At 39.1% G+C, this 27,329-nt stretch overlaps 1 protein-coding gene and 1 long non-coding RNA gene across 4 annotated transcripts in view; one reads left to right on the plus strand and one right to left on the minus strand.

The window, feature by feature from the left end:
• Positions 1–1,635, minus strand: part of TTI2 (TELO2 interacting protein 2) — a 70,904-nt gene extending 69,269 nt beyond the window's left edge. For all 3 annotated transcript variants that reach the window (XM_053718043.1, XM_053718042.1, XM_053718041.1), the window contains exon 1: positions 815–1,635. In XM_053718043.1, the coding sequence (XP_053574018.1) occupies positions 815–1,527 (713 nt within the window). In that variant the 5' untranslated portion in view covers positions 1,528–1,635. The remainder of the gene's footprint in view (positions 1–814) is intronic.
• A 666-nt stretch (positions 1,636–2,301) lies between these two features.
• LOC128663626 (uncharacterized) overlaps positions 2,302–27,329 on the plus strand; it is a 53,949-nt gene continuing 28,921 nt past the window's right edge. Inside the window, exon 1 of the long non-coding RNA XR_008402890.1 lies at positions 2,302–2,577. This is a non-coding gene — a long non-coding RNA (uncharacterized LOC128663626). The remainder of the gene's footprint in view (positions 2,578–27,329) is intronic.

Genomic DNA, 27,329 nt, shown 5'->3' on the forward strand with positions numbered 1-27,329 from the left:
TTGAAAAAGAATACACACATATCCTACACTAGTGGGAGCTAGCTGCCGATTGATGCCTGCACACATTTATCTCTTGTGATTGGCTAACTAGATGTGTTCATCTAGCTGCTAGTAGTGCTATGCTGCTCCTTCAGCAAAGGATAACAAGAGAATATAGCAAAATTAATAATAGAAGTAAATTGGAAAGTTTTTTAAAATTCTATGGTCTATCCAAATCATGAAAAACTATTTTGGGGTTTCCTGTCACCATAAATAATGATAACAGCATAAAAAAAAAAGAATTTCTTTGTAACATTTTATTCTTCAAAATTAGGTTATCAATGAGACAATAAAAATACTTATGACCAAAATGTTGAGGCACACAAGGAACTTTTATAATGTATTATTTTATGAACTTAAATTATGTTCTTAGAAAAAAAGGCCAAGAAACCCAGGATTTTTATTTCATGATTTAGATAGAGCATATAACAATTTTCCACTTTACTTATATTATCAAAATTTGCTTCATTCCCTTTGTATCCTTTATAGAAGGAGTACAAATAAACAACTGGGAGCTAGCTGAACACATTGGGTGAGCTAACAACAAGAAGCATATATGTGCAGTCACCAATCAGTAGCTAGCTCCCAGTAGTACACTGCTGATCCTGAGCCTACCTAGGTATGCTTTTCAACCAAGAAAAAAAAAAAGCTTATTAGATAATAGTAGATAATTGGAAAGTTGTTAAAAAAAATCTTGTTCTATCTGAATCATGAAAGTTTAGCTTTGACTTTACTTTATCTTTTAAAAAAAAACAAAAAACCTTCAGAGCCTCACTTGCGCAGCATGGGAATCAGTAGTTCTAGAGCTTCTCCAAAAATCCCACCACTTGGTCCCAGGTGATCAGGTCCTCGCAGCAGAACAGGTACAGACTTACAACCTGAAACATCCAGCAAGGTGCAAAGAAGCTGCTGTGTCAGACTTCGCGACTCTGTGTTTGTCCATGGCTTTACCTGGATGTGAGTGCCACAAAAAATAAGCATAGGGGCAGCTACATAGCTAAGCACATTGAGAGGGGAGAAAAGGGATGAACTTTGGTCTGTCTCTGATAAGTTTGACAGTTCTTCAGATACCACAATCCCTTGTTTTGATACCACTTGGTCATCAGATGCTATAGAGTTTACACTTTCCCCTAATCTTTCAGAGCTTGCTCCAAAGGTCCCAGTACCAGTATCGTGTTCTGACGTCACATCTGATGTCACCCTTTCTCTTTTAGATTCAGATTTGACACCTGAGCATCCTAATAATACACCTTCCTGAGATGCTGCTTGTATCGACTCCAGGAGACACAGGGAGGATTTTGCCACTGCTGCTACCCTTTCTGGGACTTTTGTCGCACTCTCCGGTTCCGGTCCAGGTGCAGCCCACAAGACTGATGTCTTGAGCAGTTCTGCAAGTTGATTCAGAGTCCTAATGAGGAATGGAGAACGACCAAGATGAAGAGAAAGCTCTGCCAAAGAATTCTGAAAAAGCTTTTCCGGTGATGCCATTACAAGGTTATTTATACTATTGAATATATTTACGGTAGCTGGAAACTCTAACAGAAGAAAATAGTACAGAAACTACGGGAAGCTATTGAATGAAGTGGGGGTGTTACGTCAGATTAGCAAATTTGTTATAACAGCTTACAGAAGTGACGTTCTAGGAGCATGAGCTCTTTTTTTCCCGAAGGTGCAGCGGCCATGTTTGTTATGGGCTAAGTTTCAACTGTGGCGTTGTGATGGTGATGAAATTGCAAATGCAAGTTACATATTTTTAAATTTACCCTGACGTTATATACACATTTTACAATTTGCAAAACTCTAGATTCTACTTTTGAAATAAAAAAAATAATTTTGCTTTCAGTAAATTATGTCTTAGATTGATTTCATAATTATATTCGACAGATAGTTAAAAACATTCCTAACTAGTTGTTGAGAAAATGTCATAACAGTCCTCGACTAGTGCAGATAATTAGGAAACTTAAAGTGAAGGTAAAGTTACCTCGCTATGAAACTGTAATAATATTTGTTGCCCAAAACAAATACACGTATGAGTTTCATTCATAATTTTTTTTAATTATCAGTCTAAACTAAATTATCGCTGTTTATACTCACTTTTTCTTTGTCGGCAAATTCAACCCGTTTTTTTTTTCTGGGTTGGTCACGTTTTTTTAAGAGCCTATCAAAAATATGGCCGTTAGGTGGCCGTCAATCAACGTCATCCGCCTCCCTGATGATGTGCGCATGCGCTAAGATTTATTTCTTCAGCTTGGAATCCACGCGTGCTCCGGTTTAGCGCACGCATGCCTATTGGTATTATTATGGAATTCCAATAGTACGCAATACACTTGCTACAGACTCATGCACATTGGAAAAATGAGTAGCCGATTGTCGCATGCGTCGTAGGGAGATAATCGCTGATTTGTGCATGCGCAGTTGATTGGAGGATCGTGAACGCACTTTGGAGACACGTATATAGAGTTGGTGGGACCACTCTATATGTCACTCACTAGAAAATAAGGAAATAGAGGTTGGGAAGAGTTAAGATCGCAACGGTAGGTAAGTGTAAGGTAAAGTTGAACTTTATGAATTCTAAAAATCTATAACTAAAAAGAGCTTATAAGACGACTTAAATTTATTAGACCATTTTACATATGTGTTTGTATAAAGAGCATGTATTTAAAATAATACCTTGTTGCAGGGGAGGACTGGCAACTTTTGGTCCAGATGGGCAAGTAATACCCAGTGGCAGAGGTATATCAACCCACCCCTTTTGAGAAATGCTTTATTTGATATTACACAAAAATTGGTAGTGGATCCTAGGTTTTCATGTGTCCCCTTCTACCACATGTATGTAGGGCAGCCTACAGCTATAGTTACCAGGTCTTCTGGGGAGTACAGGCAGCAACCTACAGATAAGGTGCAAAGTGAATTGGGTACTGGGCAGGACAGACTCAGCTCTGTCAACAATAAGGACAGTTTATGGACAGAAAGCATGGTGCAAATATGTCTATAGCTACAAACAAACCCTACACACCCATATATGTGTATGTATTTTAAACACATGCTGTAAACAGACAGATGCACATTTAAATAGCTTACCAAAAAAAAAAAAAACAACTAATGAGCACTGCACCTTCTGCACTGGTCTTGATTCCATCACCAAGACTGACCTGGGTGGCAATTGCCACCTTGCCCCCTGGCCCAGTTCATCCTTGCCGGCATCTCGATTTTCTGCCTGCTCATAAATGGGTCTAGATGCTAGGATTGCCACCACAGCCGGAGAGTTATGAGTTACACATGTTTGCAGGCAGGAACATGCATTGTGCCCCTGGACAGTACTATTCATGTTGCTTCCTGCACACATCATATGTTATGGGGCAAAGTTTACCCCAGCAAACGCCAACCTGTTTATGGATTGCTGGGAGCAGTCCCATGTCTACTCAGGTGGAAACCCTTTCTGCAGCTTAATAGTGGGTTACAAGAGGTACATAGATGACCTTTTTGTATGGCCAGAAACACAAATTCAGGGTGAAGGATTTGTTAGCTATTTAAATAAAAATCAAAGTGGGACTCAAATTCACCTCGTCCTTCCGCACACAAAAGATTCCCTGCCTAGATGTGATGCTTATAGGGGTTCCATGGGAAGGGAGGACTTGTTCTACAAGTCAACACACTTATTAGATCACTTGTTATATTATATGATGGCACATGTTAACATAATGTCCTATCATCAATGGCATTTTCTTCTTAGACACTTTCTACTCTTATATATGTCACATACTATTATTTGAAACTTTACAAGTTCTTTTTATATTATACATTAGAACACTTTCAATATTTGGTTCTATTCCCTATCAATATATATTTTAGTATTGTTGTCACATACCTTCTCCTAGTTACACACACCCTTACACACTATCTGTTTAGCTCATTTGATACTATCACTAATATATTGCTGCATTCCAGATTCTTAATTTTATATTCTTTCATCCACCCCCATTATTGAATAATTTAATATTTTTTTATTATGTACTACTTATTATCTCTTTATGGGTATAGCTCACTATCTGACATGATAAGATCACTATTTTGTGTCCAGATGTACCTTCAAGTAACCCCTAGTATATCACTGACACACATTGTACTCTTTATATTTTAAAGTGGTATTAATAGAATCATTTAGATTCTCTGTACTCAACAATACCATATTAATTTGCAAGTTGATAACAAGACTCATCCCACTCTAAACTGGGATTGGTTGCTAATCGTCACACCCAATGTGACGGAGTAGGAGAAACTGGAGGTTGATGGCGGCGTACTACTGAGTACTATCACAAGCCACATTTTAATGTTAAGTACGTGTAGGTGTTTTACCCTTTAATAGGTTCTAACACAGCTAATTCCATCAATCACCATTCAGGGCTTACCGATCTTCCATCAACCCCAGATTATTTGATATCCATAGGCTACTGCCCTGTTTACTGCTGTCAATATGATCATGGTTAATCATATGCTTGGGATGTTAGTTTATATCGATCTTTTATATTTATCCTTTATAAATACATGTAATATAATTATGTATGTATATGGGATGATGCAAATATGGGCTAATATTACTATACATTGATATTGATTGATGTATTATACATTGATATGGATTGATGTACATTAGGGCATTTTTCACTGCTTTAAAATATGTTCTTATATCTTGATTTGTACAGATGATGTTGTATACAGGTGGCCCTCGTTTTACAGCGGTTCAATTTACACAGTTTCAGAATAACAACCTTTTTTCCAGTCATGTGACTGCTATTGAAAAGCATCGAGAAGCAGTGCATTTCTTAGAATAGCCTGTAGGTGGAGATGTCTGCTTGTGTTGCAGCAAAGCCAAACAAGCTGAAATTAATCAGTTTAACCAGACCTGAGCTATCGAGCAGATTTCAAAGGAACAAGATCTTCCTGTCTATAAATCAGTCCAGATTGGAATGCATAGAAAGAACTGTTTGCAGAAAAATGCAAGTGAAGTCTGTGTTGTGTGATTATTTTATTAGGTTTATAATGCTGTTTAGCAAATGTTTTTGTTCATTTAACTTAGTTTAATTATATAGTCTGTGTTCTGTGATTATTTTATTAGGTTTATAATGCTGTTTAACATTTAAATTCTTCATTTCAAAGCTTTAAAAATAATGTATTAGGTGTTATTATGACAATTTTGAGAGGGGCCTGGAACCTATCTCCCTCACTTCCCATTGACTTACATTATAAACTGGGTTTCAATTTACAACGGTTTAGATTTACAAACATTCCTTCTGGAACCTAACCCCGGCGTAAACTGAGGGCTACCTGTATTTGTTTTGTATATTTGTTGTTGTATGTTTCTTTGTTTTTATTTTTTGTGATTTGTGGTAACCATGGAGACCTAGCAGAATGAGGTTACAATACACAGATGACACTGATTATCTATCAACCAATCAGAGGGTTGCTCACCTTTTTAAATAGCAAGTGTATTTTTGAATGTTTTATATATTAACCTGAGGAAACAGCTCTATATAGGCTGAGAAACGTGTTGCTTTTAATAAAGTAATTGTTTTTAACATACACTTGCTGCTGCTATATTTGTTGGAATGCTGTTATCCCATACTTTTAAGGTTTGGAGCACCACCTGTTTGGCTTCTGGAGTTCAGAAGCCAAAACTTTGTTTTACCAAACTGTACTGGGCTATGGTAGTTCATTTTCTATCCCCATACAAGCATTGGTTGTGATTCCACTTCAGGTAGATGACCTAGTAAATTCTAAGATGACATATCTGTGGCTCAGATGTACAAGATGTAGCAGGATCAGGATGCACTCTCCTCACAGCAAAGTGTCTTGGAGTCTAGAAAGGTAAGAAACAAGGAGAGGCGCTTGTGTGTACCAGTATAGAACAGGTTAATCAACCTATAGTCCCCAAATCAGGGTACTTTTTTGTGGAGCACTCAGACGCAGGCTGGGTATTTAGCAGCAACCCAGCTTACTGGGAACCCCCACGACAAGAGCAGTAACACTGATTTAAAATAGCTGGAACACTGGAACTCTGGAGCCCCAAGGGCTGGGAGTAGGGGATAGTCCACAGCTGACGGCTCCCAATGGGAGTGATTGGTAGGTGGTGAATCGTAGGCAAACAGCAAAGGGTTCCAGTATATAAAAAAGATTTATTTAAAATCAAACACAAATAAAAACAGGAACAGGAGCATTTAACGGTGATATGGTGGCATGAAATATACCAAAATGGGCCTAGATCAAAACTTTAGATTGTCTACTAAAACAAAATATATACATGTCATGGGATATTCAGGGATTCCTGACAGATATCAGTGTTACAATGTAACTATCGCTAATTTTGAAAACAAATGGTTTGGAAATAGCAAAGTGCTACTTGTACTTATTGCCCTATAACTTGCAAAAAAAGCAAAGAACATGTAAACATTGGGTATTTCTAAACTCAGGACAAAATTTAGAAACTATTTAGCATGGGTGTTTTTTGGTGGTTGTAGATGTGTAATAGATTTTGGGGGTCAAAGTTAGAAAAAGTGTTTGTTTGTTTTTTCCATTTTTTCATCATATTTGATATATTTTTTTATGGTAAATTATAATATATGATGAAAATAATGGTATCTTTAGAAATTCCATTTAATGGTGAGAAAAACGGTATATAATATGTGTAGGTACAGTAAATGAGTAAGAGGAAAATTACAGCTAAACACAGCAGAAATGTAGAAATAGCCCTGGTCCTTAAGGGAAAGAAATTGAAAAATGGCCTTATCCTTAAGGGGTTAAAGATGGATGCAATTCTGTGTCAAGACGTAATGTAAGTAAAGGGAGTCTAGAAAATCCAAGAAAGTGAGTTGGTTGACTTGTATGGGACACTACAGATGTGGTACTAGAGCGTGCAGGTCCTGTGATTTTACCACAGTAGGAAAGACCTTTCAGTCGAGTGTTCACTCATAAACATTGCACTAACTGTAGGTCAGAGTATGTCATCATTTGCACATGTGTGCAATAAGTAATATGTAGGTTGCAAGAGAACATATAAATTACACTAAACACTTAGCGCATAGGTTGTTAGTTTTAGTCTTCTTTTCACTACTTGGTAATATAGTGCTTTGACTTCCAGGGGCGCGATCCGATATACGGCGTAGTTTTCGGCGCAAGCGAGGGAACCCGCGCCGCCCGTAATTTCACCTCGCAACTCGACCTATCCAATATACTGCGCCGTCAGATGCTAAACTGGCGTAAGTAGGAAAAACCTGCGATCAACTAAAATGTGTTCAAATACACATTTTAGTCGTCGCAAGTACTTACGCCAGGATTTTGTTCAGGTAAAGTCTCAATAAAGTGTAGTTTTATGCAAATTAGGCTACGAATCGTAAAAAACAATGGCCAGTTCTAAAAGATGCGCCACGTAATTACGCCATTCAAAATTCATACATAAACCCATGCGCAGCGGCCATTTTCTTTAGTGTGTTTGGTTGGTTCTTGGAGCTACAGCACACTACAGTGAGTAGAGAGATTAGTGGTAAGAGTAGTGAGAGAGGAGCATTTCATTAAGTTAGTTAGGTCGGATTGTTGGATTGGTAAGCCTGTACATTTACTTACACTTTTTTTACATATTGCACACACTTTTTTTTTCTAACACCTCACACATTTTATTTATCTTTTACAGTGTGATAGGCTGAGTGTTTGGTTGTGATTGTGTGTGATTGAAGTGGGAGTAAGTGTGAGTGTGTGTAGTTTGAGGATGACAGGGAGAGCTAGGGCGGGGGGGGGGGGAAGGGGAGTTGCAGGGAGAGGATTATGGAAAGGAGGAGCAGCAGGGTCCCCATCAGGGAGTGAGTGGAGTGGGGAGAGGGAGTGCTACAAGGGAGGATGGGAGTGGGGCTGCCCCAAGGCCAGGCACACTCAGAAGAGGGATGAGGGATAGAGGGTGCACATGGGGATAGAAGGGGGGAGGAGGGAGAGGATAGGGAGGAACCCACACCAGGGACATCCCAGGGAGGGAGCCAGGCGGCCCAGGACGAGGAGCGCATGAAGTGCCCCAACTTCTCTTTTGCAGAAAACCTTGCGCTAGTCCAGGCCGTCCTGGAGAACCACACCGCCCTCATTGGCCAAGAGAAGGGCAAAGGAGTTGCCCGAAGGCGGAAAGATGCATGGCTGAAGGTCGAGGAGGCAGTCAACGGCGTGGCCCAGCAGAGGAGGAATGTGGATGGGCTCAAGAAAAGGTGGAATGACTGCAAGAGTCGGGTCAAGGAGAAAATGGGCCAAGAAGCCATGCAGCAGAGGGGAACAGGCGGTGGTCCTCACCAGGAGGCGGAATATAATGAGTGGCAGGAGCTCATTCGCAGGTCCCTGAGCGTCACAGCAGTCCGTGGACTTCCAGGGGCTCGTGACTCAGGGACTGCAACATAAGCACAGCATGCTGGTGAGTAACATCCCACACACCAGTATTATATGTATTTGAGATATAACATCCTTTAATGTCACACATTCATGTAAACAATGAGGAGCATGGTATTTGGCCTACTAACAAAAACATCTACAATTATATTTCACATTAAAGGGACATTAAACCAAAGCTTTTTATGTCATTATTCAGAGAGAGAATACAGTTTTAAACAACATCCCAATTTACTTCTATTATGTAATTTGCTTCATTATTTTGTTATTCTTTGTTTATTAAATATCAATGCACATGGGTGAGCCAATCACATGACGCATTGATGTGCAGCCACCAATCAGCAGCTTCTGAGCCTATCTAGATATGCTTTTCAGCTAAGAATATCAAGAGAATGAAGCAAATTAGGTAATGGAAGTAAATTACAAAGTTGTTTAAATTGCATGCTCTAGCTGAATCATGAAAGAATAAAAATGGGTTTAATGTCCATTTAATGCTACTTAACACATTGAAATTCATAATATGAGGTGGAATAGTGAAATACTAACATGTCTCGGAGTAACACAGGCCACAAGCCACATGTAGAGTTTTCAGTAAATGGACACTATAGCCATCACAATACTTTTAGCTCAAGAAAGCACGTTATGTGCCTACATCAGGCTAAAGGAAATTGTGTGACCATAGTGTCACTTAAAGAACACATTTTCTCCATCACTGACATGTACACAGAACTATTGTATGAAACACATACATGTATACTTTGCATATTAAAATCCCTCATATCACAATGTGTACATGCATGTTATAGAGTTTGACATGAGAATGAGTATAGGCCCTAGCATGTATCAATGTACATTGTATGCCCACATGGATATATATATGATTGTACTAATACCTCTCATCATTTGACTCCTCCACAGAACCTCCTGTCACCAGGGTGCAAACGGCCATGCATCCACCGCAACCACCAGGCCAGAGGATGGCTCCACCACAACCAGCAGGCCAGAGGATGGCTCCACCACGACCAGCAGGCCAGAGGATGGCTCCACCACTACCACCAGGCCAGAGAATCCCTCAACAGTATGCTCCCAGGCATGAGGTGGGTTGGATTGCCTCTGTTGAGGACCCATATGTCATGCCACCAAGATTTGAAGAGGAGCCCTGGCAGGAGCCCTGGCCGGAGGACTATTCTTTTGGTTATGAGGGGCAGCCAAGACATCCCCAAAGGGTAGATGTCTTTACCCCCCCCTCCCAATATCAGGCCAGTCAGGACTTTTACCACCAGGACATACAAACTGGTCAGGCTGAGTGGTCGCACACCAGTCGTCAATGGGACTACCAGTCCACCCGGAGAGCTCCACCATCCGCTTCCCTTGGAAGAGCTCCAGCATATGAAGAGGAGCATATAGCTGTGGTAGTTCCTCCTGAGGCACCAGCTTTTGTAGTTCCACCTGAGGCACCAGCTGGGGTTGTTCATCCTGAGGCACCAGCTGGGGTTGTTGATCCTGAGGCACTAGCTGGGGTTGTTGATCCTGAGGCACCAGCTGGGGTTGTTCATCCTGAGGCACCAGCTGGGGTTGTTCATCCTGAGGCACCAGCTGTCATTGTTCCAGATGCAACAGCAGCTAGAGGTGAACCTGCGCCTATAATCCCTGCTGGTGAACAGCCTTTAGATCCTCTGCAGGGGCGTATCATGGCCTAGGCCAACAAGGCACGGGCCTAGTGCGGCAGATTGGGAGGGCGGCAGACCCAGCTGATTATATGCATGCTTCTCACTAGGAGAGCGCACATGCTAATATTAGATGCATTGTTTGTTTTTTTATTTGAAATTCTTTTTTTTTTATTAAATGGTGGCAGTCCGGGTGAGAGAGCTGGAGACAGGAGTAGTTATTTAGCACGGGCAGCAGGAGTTAGTGTCAGGACTCAGGAGGAGGCGGGAGCTTTTTCACTTGCATCTCAGTCGATACTTGTGACAGAGAGGATTGCAAAGGGACCGAGTTCACAGCGTAAGTAGGCTTTTGCTTTTAAAACAAACATCATTCAGTACACCATCCGTTACTAGGTAGTTTTGAATTTAATGCCCTGCTTTTCCAGCACACAGCACCTTAGTGACTGACAGCACAGCAGTGTATTAACATTAGTTCCTGTTTCATGGGGCTATCACCGTAATGCCACATTGGTCTCACTGTGTCTGACTCTTGCTGGTGCTCTGAGCTCCCTGCTCCGTAATAATTACTGCAGTTTACACTGCTGTGTAGCAAGTTGGCTTTCTGGGATCTCTCCCCCCCTTTTTGCCTTTCACGATGTGTGTTATTTACACCCTGTCAGCTAACAGGCAAACGCACAGAAAAGAGGTAACAGGGGAGGTCAGTGCAGTAAAATAAAGTTTCTGTGAACGTTAGCTGCCTGCCTTTCCTGCTCTCGGTCTAATCAGATAAGATCCCCTCCTCCTCCTGCTAATTACCTTCACGGAGCTTTACAGAGTTGCAGACCATAACGTCTTCTGCTGTACTTAGGTGAGACTTCTCAGCCTTATTTTAACTTATTTTAACCCTTTGCTGCCAGTGGCAGATATTTGTAAAAAAACACAGCACAATTACTCAGCTTTCAGAAAAAAACTTGTTGCAAGAGCCACTTGATGTGATGTTTTCTGAATGTCATTTGCTATTTTACTTAGATAAACTTTGCACCCCTGAATGATCTTGCTTGATCTTCACAGACAGAATAAGTGTATTTACAATTACAAAAATATGAAATAAAAACAAAAATAAAGGTAAAATTCCCATAAAAATGTTTCTATTCCTGGGATGTGTGTGTGGGAAAATGTCAGTGCCTTAGAGAGAGAGAGAGAGAGAGAGAGAGAGAGAGTATATGAGAGATAGGGTAGAAGAGTGTGTGTGTGTCTGTGAGAGAATGTAAGAGTTTGTGAGTGAAAGTGTGTGTCAGACTGAGCCTGTGTGTTTCTTTTCTCATCTTCCTCCCTTCTTTCTGTCCTCTCCCTCCATTTTCTCCTCTCCCACAAATTTTTTCTCTTTCTCCTTTTTTTCTCTCCCTTCAAAGCTTCTGAGGTGCATGCAGGCTTAATTCAACCCACCTGAGTGTATGCAAGTTTTTTGCTAGTGGCGGTGAATATTTACTTTGCAAATGCCATGAAAAAAAAAATGTCATGAAACACACAGACCAAAAAATATTAAGGCTAAAAAAGGCCAAAAAGCTAGGATGGTGGGGGTAGGGGGGGGGGCAGCAGAATTTTGAGTGCCTAGGGCAGCACAAAACCTAAATATGCCACTGATCCTCTGACTTCTGCCCTGGGCGACGAATACATTGCCCTCCAGAGGAGGCAAACATCAGCCTGCGAGAGGCTCACATCAACCTGCGAGAGAATGCAGAGAGACCAACGCAGGTTTTACAGGAGCCAACAGACTTTACTACAGCGTTTCATTGAGCTGCAACGGGACATGGCAGCATCTTTAAGTGGTATAGTCCAGAACCAATCTCAGATGATGAGAGTTATTTCGGACATGCAGATGCAGAGTGACAACAGATGGCGGGAACAAAACCAACTGTTGGGTGTGTTGGTGGAGCATTTCACACACCAGCAGGACACTGCCTCCAGCCTCTCATCTGTGGCCAGCACTCCTGCAGAATCCTCTGAATCCACACAACCCAGGAGAGGCAGGAGACCCACTCCAGGCCCCTCAGCCCCCTCAGCTAAGAAGCCTAAAAAAAAAAAAATTGTTATATTTCATCCTAAATCTTGTCCTCTGTTATTTACCATATAATTGTCATCCACATCCATGTGAGGGGTGTTTTAGTACACTAATATTTTTGAAAAATATAATAAGGCCTGTGTGGAAATGGCCCAAAAAAGGTAATATCATCATGTTTATGACATATTCATGTTCTCTAAACCACATCACATAGTTGTGTATGAAGGGTACATATAGTGATATTCACTTTTAAGATGTAAATCAAGGTTTCACACATTCAATAGAAATTTACACATGTGCAGGGATAGGCACGAGCCAAGGCTGTGGCGGACATTTTCTAAGTTAAAGACCTTTAGTGAAGGACACCTTGCCTATCCCTGCACATGGGTATATATATCTAAATAATAACGTATTTACAGAAGGTGTGAACATAAGGTATAAACATCCATTTTCATTCCTCAAAATGATAGTCAATAAATCATAGTGACCAAAACATGAATTGAACTAATGATATATTTTCAGTAATTAGGGTGGTTAAGGGAATGGGGGTGGGATGTAGTAGTTTCACTTACATGCAGTGGAAATCCGCAGTATGTAATTCGATGACCAGCTGCAGCAGGGGCAGCACCATCACCATGGACCTCAGCAGCAACTATAGAATCAGCATGTGTAGACGGAACAACAGGGGATTGTAGGTCTTCAAGTGCCCCATGTTGACCCCTTGTGCCCCATGTTGACCCCTTGTGCCCCATGTTTGCCCCATGTTGACCCCTTGTGCCCCATGTTGACCCCTTGTGCCCCATGTTGACCCCTTGTGCCCCATGATGCACCTCTTTGTGATTGGTTTGACAAACTTGCAGGGGCAGTAATAATAAATGCTTTGAAGAGGTTAACTATTTGTGATCAAGCTGCTGATATGTATGTTGTTAAGCATGCACTTGTTAGGCCTTCAGAGAGTTACGTTGGTTTCTAAGTCAGTGCAAGGGTTGCTGCGCCTTCAATTTGTGGCGAGATGAGAATGGAGTAGACTTACGCCGTATATATTGGATACCAAACTGCTCGTGTTTTGTATGTTAGTCTATGGGCCAAAAAACGATGGACGAAGCCAGAAATATATGCGCGTACCTTCTAAGTTATGCTGTATATAGGATACCAAACCCGCGCAAATATTGGCGTCGCCGGCTTTTGCAGGCGACGATTTATATCGGATCGAGGCCCAGATGAGACCTTTTACATGTAAATATGTCGCCACGCATGAGGGTCAACATGGCAATAAGAATAAGACAATTTATTTGAGACTGTAAATGCAAATATAATACAATACGCTTTTGATACTAAAGAATACAAAAAATATGTGTGTTTTTTTTATATAATGTAATAATTATGGTTTTGACTGCTTTGCTTTCCAACATGTGGAAATAGTGATATCTAGTGGTTGTGTTCACTAAACTTATGAAATATGTTAAATATTCAATACATCATATATATAACCAGTTATGACTTAATGAGTATTTAATTGCTTTTCTGCAAACAGTAACTCTGTAAGTAGCAAACAATGATATTATAAATACAAGCTATATGCACTTTGCAATGACCTTAAAGGGATATGAAAGCCATTTTTTTTCTTTAATGATGCAGATAGAGCATGCAATTTTAAGCAACTTTCTAATTTACTATTATCATTTTTCTTTTGTTCTCTTGCTAGCATTATTTGAAAAGCAGGAATATAAGCTTAGGAGCCGGCCCATTTTTGGTTCAGCACCTTTGTAGCGCTTGCTGATTGCTAAATGTAGCCACCAATCAGCAAGTGCTATCCAGGGTGCTTTTCCTGCTTTTCTAACAAAAAACACCAAGCACTGCATATAGGCTGTTTCCATCCAATACATATTGCATGCTTGGCTGCAGAGGGGAATAACCTGCTCTGCACCTTCCATTTAATTATTCACTGACTCACAGTTAGGGACAGTGCTAGGGGGCAAACTCAGGGGAGCCACTCTATGTCTGGAGGTAGCGCTGTGTAAAGTTAGAGCGTGTCGGCGATTAATCAAATGCTCCTCTACACAGTCTTAAAGGAATGTAAGAACACTTTACAGGTAAGTACTCACCACCATTCATCCACTGATGCCAATAAATTTGACATATATGCCTTCAAAAATAATTACAAGTTCTCCCTACTCTACCTATTGATCATCAGGAGTTTTCACCTAAACTGCACTCAGCGTGTGGGATTTAGAAAAATGTGACTGCCCTGCATTTCGTATTGCGGTCATGTTTCTCCATGTCAAAGCTTATAAGGTTGCCTTGTTTTTATGTTTTTTTTTCTTGAATTTTTTCAAGTTTTTCTTTTTCTACATATGTTAGAGTAGACTGTTTCAAAAAGAGTGTTTTTAAATGTTAGTTTATTTTGTAATGTTTTTAAAACATTTTTGTAATACTGGTTACCCTGACAATATAGAACATTCTATGGGAAGAAAGTTAACGGTTGTGAGATAGATGCTGCTTTGACAAAGAGGGTACAAATATTTACAAACTCCACAATTTTCGAACGTTAATGTTGCAGTGAGATTTTTCAGCAAGATAATAGTTTCACAATCAAGTTTTATTTAATCTAGGCCAATAAATCAACATAGGTAAGCAAATGTATCAATTTGGGTGAGCAGAGCTCATGTCTAAGAGTGGCCTGGGGGTAAAGTCTATGGTGGAAACAAACAGGCATATTTCTTTCATGTAATTGGCAAGAGTCCATGAGCTAGTGATGTATGGGACGTATGGGATATACAATCCTACCAGGAGAGGCAAAGTTTCCCAAACCTCAAAATGCCTACAAATACACCCCCTCACCACACCCACTATTCAGTTTTACAAACTTTGCCTCCTATAGAGGTGGTGAAGTAAGTTTGTGCTAAGATTTCTACGTTGATATGCGCTTCTCAGCATGTTGAAGTCCGATTCCTCTCAGAGTACAGTGAATGTCAGAGGGATGTGAAGGGAGTATCACCTATTGAATGCAATGGTTTTCCTCACGGGGATCTATTTCATAGGTTCTCTGTTATCGGTTGTAGAGATTCATCTCCTACCTCCCTTTTCAGATCGACAATATACTCTTATATACCATTACCACTACTGATAACTGTTTCAGTACTGGTTTGGCTATCTGCTATATGTGGATGGGTGTCTTTTGGTAAGTATGTTTTCATTTACTTAAGACACTCTCAGCTATGGTTTGGCACTTTGTGTATTTATATAAAGTTCTAAATATATATGTTACAAACTGCTATTTGTAACTGGCCCTTTAAATGGAAAATTGCCCTGCTTCCCTGGATTTTGGAGAAGCCTATTTGCCAGCCTCCTTCCTCATGACTATGGCCCCTGGAAGATTGTGCCCCTGAAAACATATTAACTTTTATTGGGTGTGTATGGCCCTTTAAGAACCGTCTGGGGACATATTGTGACTTTGGTGAACAATGCCCCTTTAAGACTATGTCCCCAGACCTGTAAAATAACTTGTCCCTGGCTTCTCCCACTTGGTTCAGTAAATAGGGCTTACTGAACCAAGTACCACACAGGCAGAGTGTTCCACTGTTACAAAAGCATTAGTTTTCATTGTGTGCCATTAAGAGTTAATTTTGTTCAATTCTAAATACAAGTTTGCTGGGATCAGCTCTAATTAAGTTTAGGGATAAACATTCCCATTGTCTAATCAGACTGCTAGTGATAAGGTGGACTGCATTGTTTTCTTGTGTGTAAATTGTTATCTGCTGAAGAAATGTAATTCTACTATGGCCTGTAAAAGGGCGTTGTCTCTATCTAAATGTATCAAATGTGTGATTGGGGATTTTATGCCTCCCCCTGAGAGTGTCCTTTTTGCATGTAACCTCAATAAAAAGAAGGCTGTGTGTTCCAGCACATCAGACCTATTCTGACCCTCTAACTTGCAGCTTTGACTCATGTTTGTAAGGGACAGCTACAATCACTACAGGGATTGCTATGCTCTTCATACTCCCTTAGCTACTGAGCTCCTGTAAGAGCTCTTGTTCCTGATCCTGCTTCACGCTACAGAAGGAAGAGGTTCACCTACTGGAGCCTGGTCGTAGGTCCAGGGCGCAGAGCAGACGGCGAGATACCAGCCCAGCAGCGGTGGTTCGTAGAGTCTGCATTACGTATGGTGGCTACGCAGTAGTTATAGTGTCTACGGTGCTGATGATCCTTTGGTGAACGCTAGGAGCATCCTTTTCTACGGTCCAACTTCCAGCCAGCCTGGAGGCAACCATAACAATATGTATTGTACTTATATTTGCCATGATTCAGGTTTCAGTATATTTCCTTTTGCAGACTGTCAGTTTCATATCTGGGAAATGCATTTTTTAGGAAAATTTATTTCTTACCTGGGGTATAGTCTTTTTGCAATTGACTGTCATTTTAATTTTGCGGGCAGAATTAGGCTTGCGAGGGGGCAAAATGCCAAACTATATTGCGTCGTTTTTGGCGCGAAGTTATGTTCGATGACGCAAATTCGTCATTTCCGTCGTCTTTGTCAGTGCCGAGTCCTTTCAAGGTTGCGTCTTCAACGACGTGAGTGTGTCATTTCCAGATGTTGTTAGCGCCAAAAAAATTTCTCTGTTTGTTTGTGCATCATTCTGGGCGCCAAATATTTTCATAATTTAAACCCCATTCCTATATGCCTCTTGCCTTTTTTCTCTATCAGAGGGCTATGCTGTTGCATTTTTTCCCCATTCCTGAAACTGCCATATAAGGAAATTGATAATTTTGTTTTATATGTTGTTTTTTCTCTTACATTTGCAAGATGTCTCAATCTCATCCTGTCTAAGAAAACACTATTGGAATCCTGCTGCCTATTAACAGTTCTACCAAAGCTAAGTACATTTGTTGTAATCTTATGGAGATTACATCTCCAGCTGTGGTTTGTAATAAGTTAAACTTTTGTAATAAGATAAACTTTTACATGCAGAGAATGTGTCCATCGGTAATAGTACATTGCCTGTTGCTGTTCTTTTAACATCTAATGTACAAGATATACCTGTGAATTTATAAGAATTTATTGCTGATTCTATTCAGAAGGCTTTGTCTGCCATCCTGCCTTCCAATTAATGTAAAGGTCTTTTTAAACTTCTCATAAAGTTGATGACATTTCAAATGACCGACAACATACTGAATTATCCTCCTCTGATGAGGATCTATCTGATTCAGAAGATCCTTCCTCAGATATTGACATTGACAAATCTACTTACTTATTTAAAATGGAGTACATTTGTTCTTTGTTGAAGAAGTGTTGATTATATTGGATATTGAGGAGACTAGTCCTCTTGATATTAAAGCTAGTAAACGTTTAAATTCTGTTTATAAACCTCCTGTGGTTATTTCAGAGTTTTTTTCAGTTCCTGATGCTATTTTTGATATGTTTTCTAATGAATGGAATAGGCCTGGTACTTCTTTTATTCCTTCTTTGAGGTTTAAAAAATTGTATCCTTTGCCATCAGTTAGATTGGAGTTTTGTGAAAAGATCCCCAAAGTTGATGGGGCTATCTCTACTTTTGCTAAACGTACTACTATTCCTACGGAAGATAGTATTTCTTTTAAAGATCCTTTAGATAGGAAACTTGAATCTTATCTAAGGAAAGCTTATTTATTTTCAGGTCTTCTTCTTAGGCCTGCAATTTCAGCTGCTTCAACTTTTTGGTTGGAACTTTAGCGCAACAAGTATCTAATCATGATTTGTCTAGCATTGTTATCTTGATTCAACATGCTAATAATTTCATTATGATGCCATTTTTTGATATAATCAAAATTGATGTTAAATCTCTGTCTTTAGCTATTTTAGCTAGAACAGCTTTGTGGCTTAAATCTTGGAATGCTGATATGACTTCTTAGTCCAGATTGCTATTTCTTTCCTTCCAAGGTAATAAATTATTTGGTTCACAGTTGTTTTCAATAATTTCAACTGTCACTGGGGGGAAGGGAGTTTTGCCTCAAGATAAGATCTAAGGGTAAATCTAAAGCTTCTAACCGTTTTCGTTCTTAAATAAGGAACAGAAACCTAATTCTTCCCCAAGGAATCTGTTTCCAATTGGAAGCCTTCTTCAAATTGAAATAAATCCAAGCCATTTAAGAGATCAAAGCCAGCCCCTACGTCCGCATGAAGGTGCACTCTTATTCCAGCTCAGCTGGTAGGGGGCAGATTAAGATTTTTCTAAGATGTTTGGATCAATTCGGTCTAAAATCATTGGATTCAGAATATTGTCTCTCAGGGGTACAGAATAGGATTCAGAGTAAGACCGCCTGTGAGAAGATTTTTTCTCTCACGCATTTCAGCAAACCCAGTAAAGGCTCAGGCTTTCCTGAAGTGTGTTTCAGACCTGGAGTTATCTGGGGTAATCATGCCAGTTCCATTTCAGGAACAGGGTCTGGGGTTTTATTCAAAGCTATTCATTGTCCCAAAGAAAGTAATTTCATTCAGATCAGTTTTGGATCTAAAAATTTTGAATCGATATGTAAGAGTACCAACTTTCAAAATGGTGACTATAAGGTCTATTCTGCTTTTTGTTCAGCAAGGGCATTATATGCCCACAATAGACTTACAGGATGCATATCTTCATATTCCGATTCATAAAGATTGTTTTCAATTTCTGAGATTCTCTTTTTTAGACAAGCATTACCAATTTGTTGCTCTTTTTGGCCTAGCGACAGCTCTAGGAATCTTTTCAAAGGTTCTTGGTGTCCTACTCTCTGTTATCAGAGAGCGGGGTGTTGCGGTGTTTCCTTTTTTGGATGATATCTTGGTACTTGCTCAGTCTTTACGTTCTGCAGAATCTCACACGAATCAACTACTGTTGTTTCTTCAAAGACATGGTTGGAGGATCAATTTACCAAAAAGTTCCTTGATTCCTAAGACAAGGGTCACCTTTTTAGGTTTCCAGATAGATTCAGTGTCCATGACTCTGTCTCTAACAGACAAGAGACAATTTAAATTGGTTTCAGCTTGTCGGAACCTTCAGTCTCTATTATTTCCTTCAGTAGCTATGTGCATGGAAGTTTTAGGTCTCATGACTGCAGCATCAGACGCGATTCCCTTGGCTCGTTTTCATATGAGACCTCTCCAGCTTTGTATGCTGAATCAATGGTGCAGGGATTGTACAAGGATATCACAATTAATATCCTTAAATCACAATGTTCTACTATCTCTGACTTGGTGGTTAGATCACCATCATATAGTTCTAGGGGCCTCTTTGGTTCGTCCAACCTGGACTGTGATCACAACAGATGCGAGTCTTTTCAGGTTGGGGAGCTGTTTGGGGATCTCTGACAGCACAAGGGGTTTGGAAATCTCAAGAGGCGAGATTACCAATCAATATTTTGGAACTCCGTGCAATTTTCAGGGCTCTTCAGGCTTGGCCTCTGTTGAAGAGAGAACCATTCATTTGTTTTCAGACAGACAATATCACAGCTGTGGCATATGTCAATTAGCAGGGTGGGACTCACAGTCCCCTAGCTATGTTAGAAGTATCTTGAATACTTTCTTGGGCGGAATCCAGCTCTTGTCTAATTTCTGTGGTTCATATCCCAGGTGTAGACAATTGGGAAGCGGATTATCTCAGCCATCAGACTTTAAATCCGGGGAGTGGTCTCTCCATCCAGATGTGTTTTCTCAGATCGTTCAGATGTGGGGTCTTCCAGAAATATATCTGATGGCTTCTCATCTAACCAAGAAACTTCCCAGGTACCTGTCCAGGTCCAGATATCTTCAGGCGGAAGCAGTGGATGCGTTGACACTTCCTTGGTGCTACCAACCTGCTTATATTTTCCAGCCTCTAGTTCTTCCAAGAGTGATATCCAAAATCATCATGGAACAATCATTTGTATTGCTGGTAGCTCCAGCATGGCCTCACAGATTTTGGTATGTGGATCTTGTTCGGATGTCCAGTTGCCAACCTTGGCCTCTTCCATTTAGGTCGGATCTTCTGTCTCAAGGTCCGTTTTTTCCATCAGGATTTCAAATCATTAAATTTGAAGGTATGGGAATTGAATGCCTAGTGCTTAGTCATAGAGGTTTCTCTGACTCAGTGATTAATACTATGTTACAGGCTCGTAAATCTGTTTCTAGAAAGATTTATTATCGAGTTTGGAAGACTTATTTTCATGGTGTTTCTCTCATAAATTCGTTTGGCATTCTTTCAGAATTCCTAGAATTTTACAGTTTCTTCAGGATGGTTTGGATAAGGTTTTGTCTGCAAGTTCCTTCCTTGAAGGGACAAATCTTTGCTCTTTCTGTTTTATGTCACAGAAAGATTGCTAAGCTTCCTGATATTCACTGTTTTTAATAGGCTTTGGTTTGTATCAAGCCTATTATTAAATCAGTCTCTCCTCCTTTTAGTCTTAATTTGGTTTTGAAGGCTTTACAGGCTCTTAAAATTTGAGCCTATGCATTCTTTGGATATTAAACTACTTTCTTGGAAAGTGTTGTTCCTTTTGTCCATCTCTTCTGCTAGAAGAGTTTCTGAATGATTTACTCTTTATTGTGAATCTCCTTTTCTGATTTCTCATCAGGATAAGGCAGTTTTGCGGACTTCATTTAAATTCTTTCCTAAGGTTGTGATTTCTAACAACATTAATAGAGAAATTGTTGTCCCTTCCTTGTGTCCTACTCCTAAGAATTCTTTGGAGAAATCCTTCCATTCTTTGGATGTGGTAAGAGCTTTGAAATATTATGTTGAAGCTACTAAAGATTTCAGGAAGACTTCTAGTCTATTTGTTATCTTTTCTGGTTCTAGGAAAGGTCAGAGGGCTTCTGCCGTTTCCTTGGCTTTGTGGTTAAAGCTTTGGATTCTTTCAGCTTATTTGGGGTCGGGTCAAGCCCTGTCTCAGAGAATTACAGCTCATTCTACTAGATCAGTCTCCACTTTGTGAGCTTTTAAGAATGAAGCTTGATCAGATTTGCAAAGTGCAACCTGGTCTTCTTTGCACACATTTACTAAATTCTACCGTTTTTATGTATTTGCTTCTTCGGAAGCAGTTTTTGGTAGAAAAGTTCTTCAGGCAGCTTTTTCAGTTTGATTCTTCTGCTTATGTTTTAAGTTTTTTCTTTTCATTTAATGAGAATTAACTTATATTTTGGGTTGTGGATTATTTTTTCAGCGAGAAATGGCTGGTTTTATTTTTATCCCTCCCTCTCTAGTGACTCTTGCGTGGAGTTCCACATCTTGGGTATTGCTATCCCATATATCTCTAGCTCATGGACTCTTGCCAATTACATGAAAGAAAACATAATTTATGTAAGAACTTACCTGATAAATTAATTTCTTTCATATTGGCAAGAGTCCATGAGGCCCACCCTTTTTGTGGTGACTATGATTTTTTGTATAAAGCACAATTATTTCCAAATTCCTTTGTTGATGCTTTTTACTCCTTTCTTTATCACCCCACTTCTTGGCTATTCGTTAAACTGAATTGTGGGTGTGGTGAGGGGTGTATTTATAGGCATTTTTAGGTTTGGGAAACTTTGCCCCTCCTGGTAGGATTGTATATCCCATACGTCACTAGCTCATGGACTCTTGCCAATATGAAAGAAATGAATTTATCAGGTAAGTTCTTACATAAATTATGTTTTATCAAGCTTATTTTTTCTGAGGCGGCGGACAGAAATCAACACCATCGAATACAGTCGGGTTGATTGACACCCCCATGCTGTCGGCATTTATCGATGTGGAGCGCATATAATCCGCAATATAGGATCATGTCCGCTCGCACATTAATAAATAGGCCCCAAAGTGTTTACACCCCAAAATATGGCTCCCCTTTTTGTTCCTGGAGATACAAACACTGCAGTATTATTGGTAACCATTATTTGAACCCCATACCAATTTTTGCGGTAAATGAAAGTTGTATGGCTGAGAAAATAATTTAGAGCACTATAAACTTAAAATTTACCTTCCAGTAAAATGCATGCTTAGTTCAGATATAATATATTGCATACAGTCCAAGCACACAGCAAAAGAGATATTGGTAGATTTCCTGATTTTTTTATCACGGTCCTGTGAATTATTTTATTCTTTTATCTGTACTGGAAGTGCCTGGTAAGTTTCATTCTCTCTTGTACTACTCATTGTATGAATGTGTGTGTATATATATATATATATATATATATATATATATATATATATATATATATATATATATATATATATATATTTATATATAAGTAATCAATCACAGCAAGAGACAGATGCCACAAATGGGATCTAATAAACCCATTTATAAAAGCCAGGGAATTCAGCACTCTTTTATATGGTACAAAATGAATATTTATTTTGGAAAAAAGATGCACACAAATTAAAAAATGTGCTAGAACAATATGCAAACACCATCTCAGAATAAAGTGCCTTTGCAAGCACAGTGCATATACAGATACAGTGATTACACCCATATATAAAAAATATACATAAAAAATAAAGGACCGGTCCTCGTAGCTAAGGCGCCAGTGAACCCAAAAGTAGGTTTGCACTTTAGCACGGACTGACAACACCCTGCTGCACACAGAACCCCCAGACACTGCTAGCGGAGGCCAAACCTGGGAAGGTAAAGTTTGGGTTCTATGTAATCTGTGGTAAAGAGTGCTATCAACAGATGTTAAAGGGACAGTCTACACCACCATTTTTATTGCTTAAAAAGATAGATAATCCCTTTATTACCCATTACCTAGTTTTGCATAACCAACACAGTTATATTAATACACTTTTTACCTCTGTGATTATCTTGTTTCTAAGCTTCTGCAAACTGCCCCCTTATTTCAGTTCTTTTGACAGACATCCATTTTAGCCGATCAGAGCTGTCTCCCTAGAACGCCACGTGCACAGTGTTATCTATATGACACACATGAACTAACAACCTCTAGTTGTGAAAAACTGTCAAAATGCTCTGAGAGAAAGGCGACCTTCAAGGGCTTAGAAATTAGCATATGAACCTCCTAGGTTTAGCTTTCAACTAAGGATACCAAGAGAACAAAACAAAATTGCTGATAAAAGTAAATTGAAAAATTGTTTAAAATTACATTCTTTATCTGAATCATGAAAGTTTTTATTTTGGACTAGACTGTGCCTTTAACCTTAATGGTATGCACATATTCATGCTGATACATAATGTTGACAAAGTAATACAGTTAATCATACAGATACATCAACCAAACACAAGGAATATAGCACTCTCATATGCAAAGTTCAGCCGCCACTGAATTCAGCGTACAGAAACGCTCAGTTAAAAGCTGCTTTTTCAAAATGCAGTTTACTTAGTCAGACCTGTATCATCACAAGTCGGCAATATTTCCATAGAGATAGTGCACAGATTCAGGTACTATGCCAAATAAACTGTTCAGCTTAGAAACCGGGTAAGAGATACTTAGCTTCCACTTTGCAAGTGGCACTTAGAGACGCCTCTTGGACGCCGTACAGAGCACCAGCAGGTAGGTTAAGCGCCTTCAAAGGTTACGAGGCATGTCCTCCAATGCCTACGCACGCTTCACCCCCACGTCACAAGACTCAACGGGGCTTCCTCAGGGAATTGAGTGGCGGCTGAACTTTGCATATGAGAGTGCTATATTCCTCGTGTTTGGTTGATGTATCTGTATGATCAACTGTATTACTTTGTCAACATTATGTATCAGCATGAATATGTGCATACCATTAAGGCTAACGTGTGTTGATAGCACTCTTTACCATGAATGACATAGATCCCAATGTTCACCTGCCCAGATTTAGCCTCCGCTAGCAGTGGCTGGGGGTTCTGTGTGCAGCAGGGTGTTGTCAGTCCGTGCTAAAGTATGACCTTAACATCTTATGACTTTGCCGGTAATATACTGTGATGGCTAATTAGATTTACTCTTGGGTTCACTGGCGCCTTAGCTACGAGGAGCGGTCCTTTACTTTTTATGTATATTTTTTATGTATGGGTGTAATTACTGTATCTGTACATGCAGTGTGTTTGCAAAGGCACTTTATTTTGAGATGGTGTTTGCATATTGTTCTAGTGCATTTTTTAATTTCTGTGCATCTTTTTTCCAAAATAAATACAGGTGGCCCTCGATTTACAACGGTTCAATTTGCACCGTTTCAGAATAACAACTTTTTTTCAGTTATGTGACTGCTATTGAAAAGCATTGAGAAACAGTGCATTGATTAAAATAGCCAGTAGGTGGAGCTGTCCGCGTGTGTTGCAGCAAAGATATGCAAGCCAAGCAAGCTAAAATGAATCAGTATAACTAGACCTGAGCTATCGAGCAGCTTTCATAGGTAAAAGATCTTCCGGTCTATAAATCAGTCCAGATTGGAATGCATAGAAAGAATTGTTGCAGAAAAATGCAAGTAAAGTGTGTGTTGTGATTATTTTATTAGGTTTATAATGCTGTTTAGCAAATGTTTTTGTTTATGTAACTTAGTTTAATTATATATTCTGTGTTGTGTGATTATTTTATTAGGTTTATAATGCTCTTTAGCATTTAAAGTCTTCATTTCAAAGCTTTAAAAATAATGTATTAGGTGTTACTTATGACAATTTTGAGAGGGGCCTGGAACCTAACTCCCTCACTTCCCATTGACTTACATTATAAACTGGGTTTCAATTTACAATGGGTTTGATTTACAATCTATCCTTCTGGAACCTAACCCCGACGTAAACTGAGGGCTACCTGTATTCATTTTTGTACCATATAAAAGCATGCTGAATTTCCCTGGCTTTTATAGATGGGTTTATTAGATCCCATTTGTGGCATCTGTCTCTTGCTGTGATTAATTACTTATTTATTATTCACAGGGTCTGCACCATGGGTGCTAAGTAAGCATCATATAAGTATTTGTTTATATCATAATTCTATCTGTAGACAGTTTGAGTGGGTGACTCTCCACGATAACACTATATATATATATATATATATATATATATATATATATATATGTGTGTGTGTGTGTGTGTAATAAAGAAAATGGGGCGTGTTAAGCGCTGGGGGTGATCATAAGAATAATACTAGATATGATCACAGATTAAATCCGCAATGTATAAGCATATCACAGATACAAACAAGAGAAGTATTATCTTCAAATCAGTGGCACAGCGATGGGGACACGCTTTGCCCCAAGCTATGCCAATTTATATATGGGCCATTGGGAAGACACTAATATATGGAATAATAACCCCTTCAGTTCATCTATTAGATTCTGGGGGCGCTTTATCAATGATATTGTGTTAATTTGGAATGGGAGTGAAGAGGTCCTGTCTGACTTTATTAAGTATGCTAACATAATTGACAGAAATCTCTCTTTCACCCACAAAAACAATATCAAAGAAATCGAATTTCTTGATCTTATACTAACTCATGATGATAGTGACATTATTACAAGATTATACAGAAAAGATACAGACAGGAATGGTTACCTGCACGCTAGAAGCTGTCATCATCCAAATTGGATTAAAAATATCCCTTTTGGACAGTTTCAGCGAGTTCGCAGAAACTGTAGCAAGATCGAGGATTTTGATTAATCGATTCATTGAGAAAGGTTACCAAGAGAAACTTGTGAAAGAAGCTTACCTAAGAGCTAAATCTTTAGATAGGAAAGATTTATTACAGGTAAGGAATTTAAAAATAATATCAACATCAAAGAAGGTGGAAGCAAGTTTGTTACAACATATAATGAGGGGGCAAGAGAAATTAAAAATATAAAAAAAACACTGGCATGTATTGGAAAAAGACAAATTACTTGAGGGCCTTACAACCAGTGGTCCCCAAATCATCTTTAGAAAAAACAAAAATCTAAAGAATTTACTAGCACCTAGTCAACTAAGGGAAACAGGTACAAATTACTGGCTCCATGGACATAGTATTGGATTTTATAAATGTAACAGGGCCAATTGTGTAGCCTGTGAGCACCACTTTGATAAAAGACAATCAAAAGTAATAAAATCCACCAACAGTGGCTCATTATGTGAAATCTATTCACTTTGCAACTGCAAGACAGATTTTGTCGTCTACTTATTACAATGCAGTTGTAATCTTCAATATATCGGACGTACCAACCGCCCGTATAAAACTAGATTATTGGAGCACATCACAAATATTAAACAGGGCTTCAAGTCACATAATCTTTCCCTTCATTATAGGAATTTCCATAATCAGGATCCACATTGTTTGAAGGGAACTATTTTGGAATGTATTAAACAAAGAAAGAGAGGGGGTAGTAAGACCCTAGATTTAAGACATAGGGAGTCTTTTTGGATTCATAAGATGGGGACATTGATTCCCTATGGTCTAAATAAAGATATTGACCTGGCAGCATTCCTTATATAGAAGGTGTGCCTGAAGAATATTGAATAGGAATATTGATAAAAAAAGATGTAGCTGTTTTATCATCTATTACTCACTATTTCACAGGCTATATTGATTTATTTGCTTCTCTTTTTAGATTTGACATGGTTTGTTTTTAAGGTTAATTTCTTATTGTATTCTGTAAAGTGATCGTCACTGTATGTAATCCAATATATTTGCAGCACATTGCGTTTGGAATTCCTGAAGAGTTTTTAGTTTCAAGTTTTTAGACATACATTTTTTAACAGATTAAATATGTGCATCAGCTTTTTTTCATTAAATGAGAAGCATATATTTTTTATATATATATATATATTTTATATTTTTTATTAACATATATATTTAATTCGTCCAAAGTGGCTGTTTTTCTTGGAAAGAGGGCACTATTTGGGGTTTTAAGTGTTATTGGCATATTATTGGCTAATAAGTCAGTGCAATTTTTCATTTGTGTATGTTCGCTTAGATCCGAAATATTTTTCCATTCGGCAGTGTCTATGTTTAAATTCTATCTTATATACACATGGTTAAACAGAGTCCCATAGTGAAGAGCCTTCGCCTCCCTGCTTAATATATTCTGGGGATGTGGTCCCGGTGGACCAATCAGCAGGCGAGGAGTATAGGGGGGCGTTAAAACCTTTCAAAACGCTACCCGCAGCATTCAATATATTGCCTCTGATGAAGAAGGAACAAATTTATTAAAGCCTTTGAAACGCGTCAGGTGTTTATGTACTAGTGGTACATTTTCGTTTATATTGAATACTCGATTTTAACTCTTCACGTTTTAAGCTTTGTGCTCAGCAATCCA

The sequence above is a fragment of the Bombina bombina genome, chromosome 6 (genome assembly GCF_027579735.1).
Source record: "Bombina bombina isolate aBomBom1 chromosome 6, aBomBom1.pri, whole genome shotgun sequence".
NCBI lineage: Eukaryota > Metazoa > Chordata > Amphibia > Anura > Bombinatoridae > Bombina > Bombina bombina.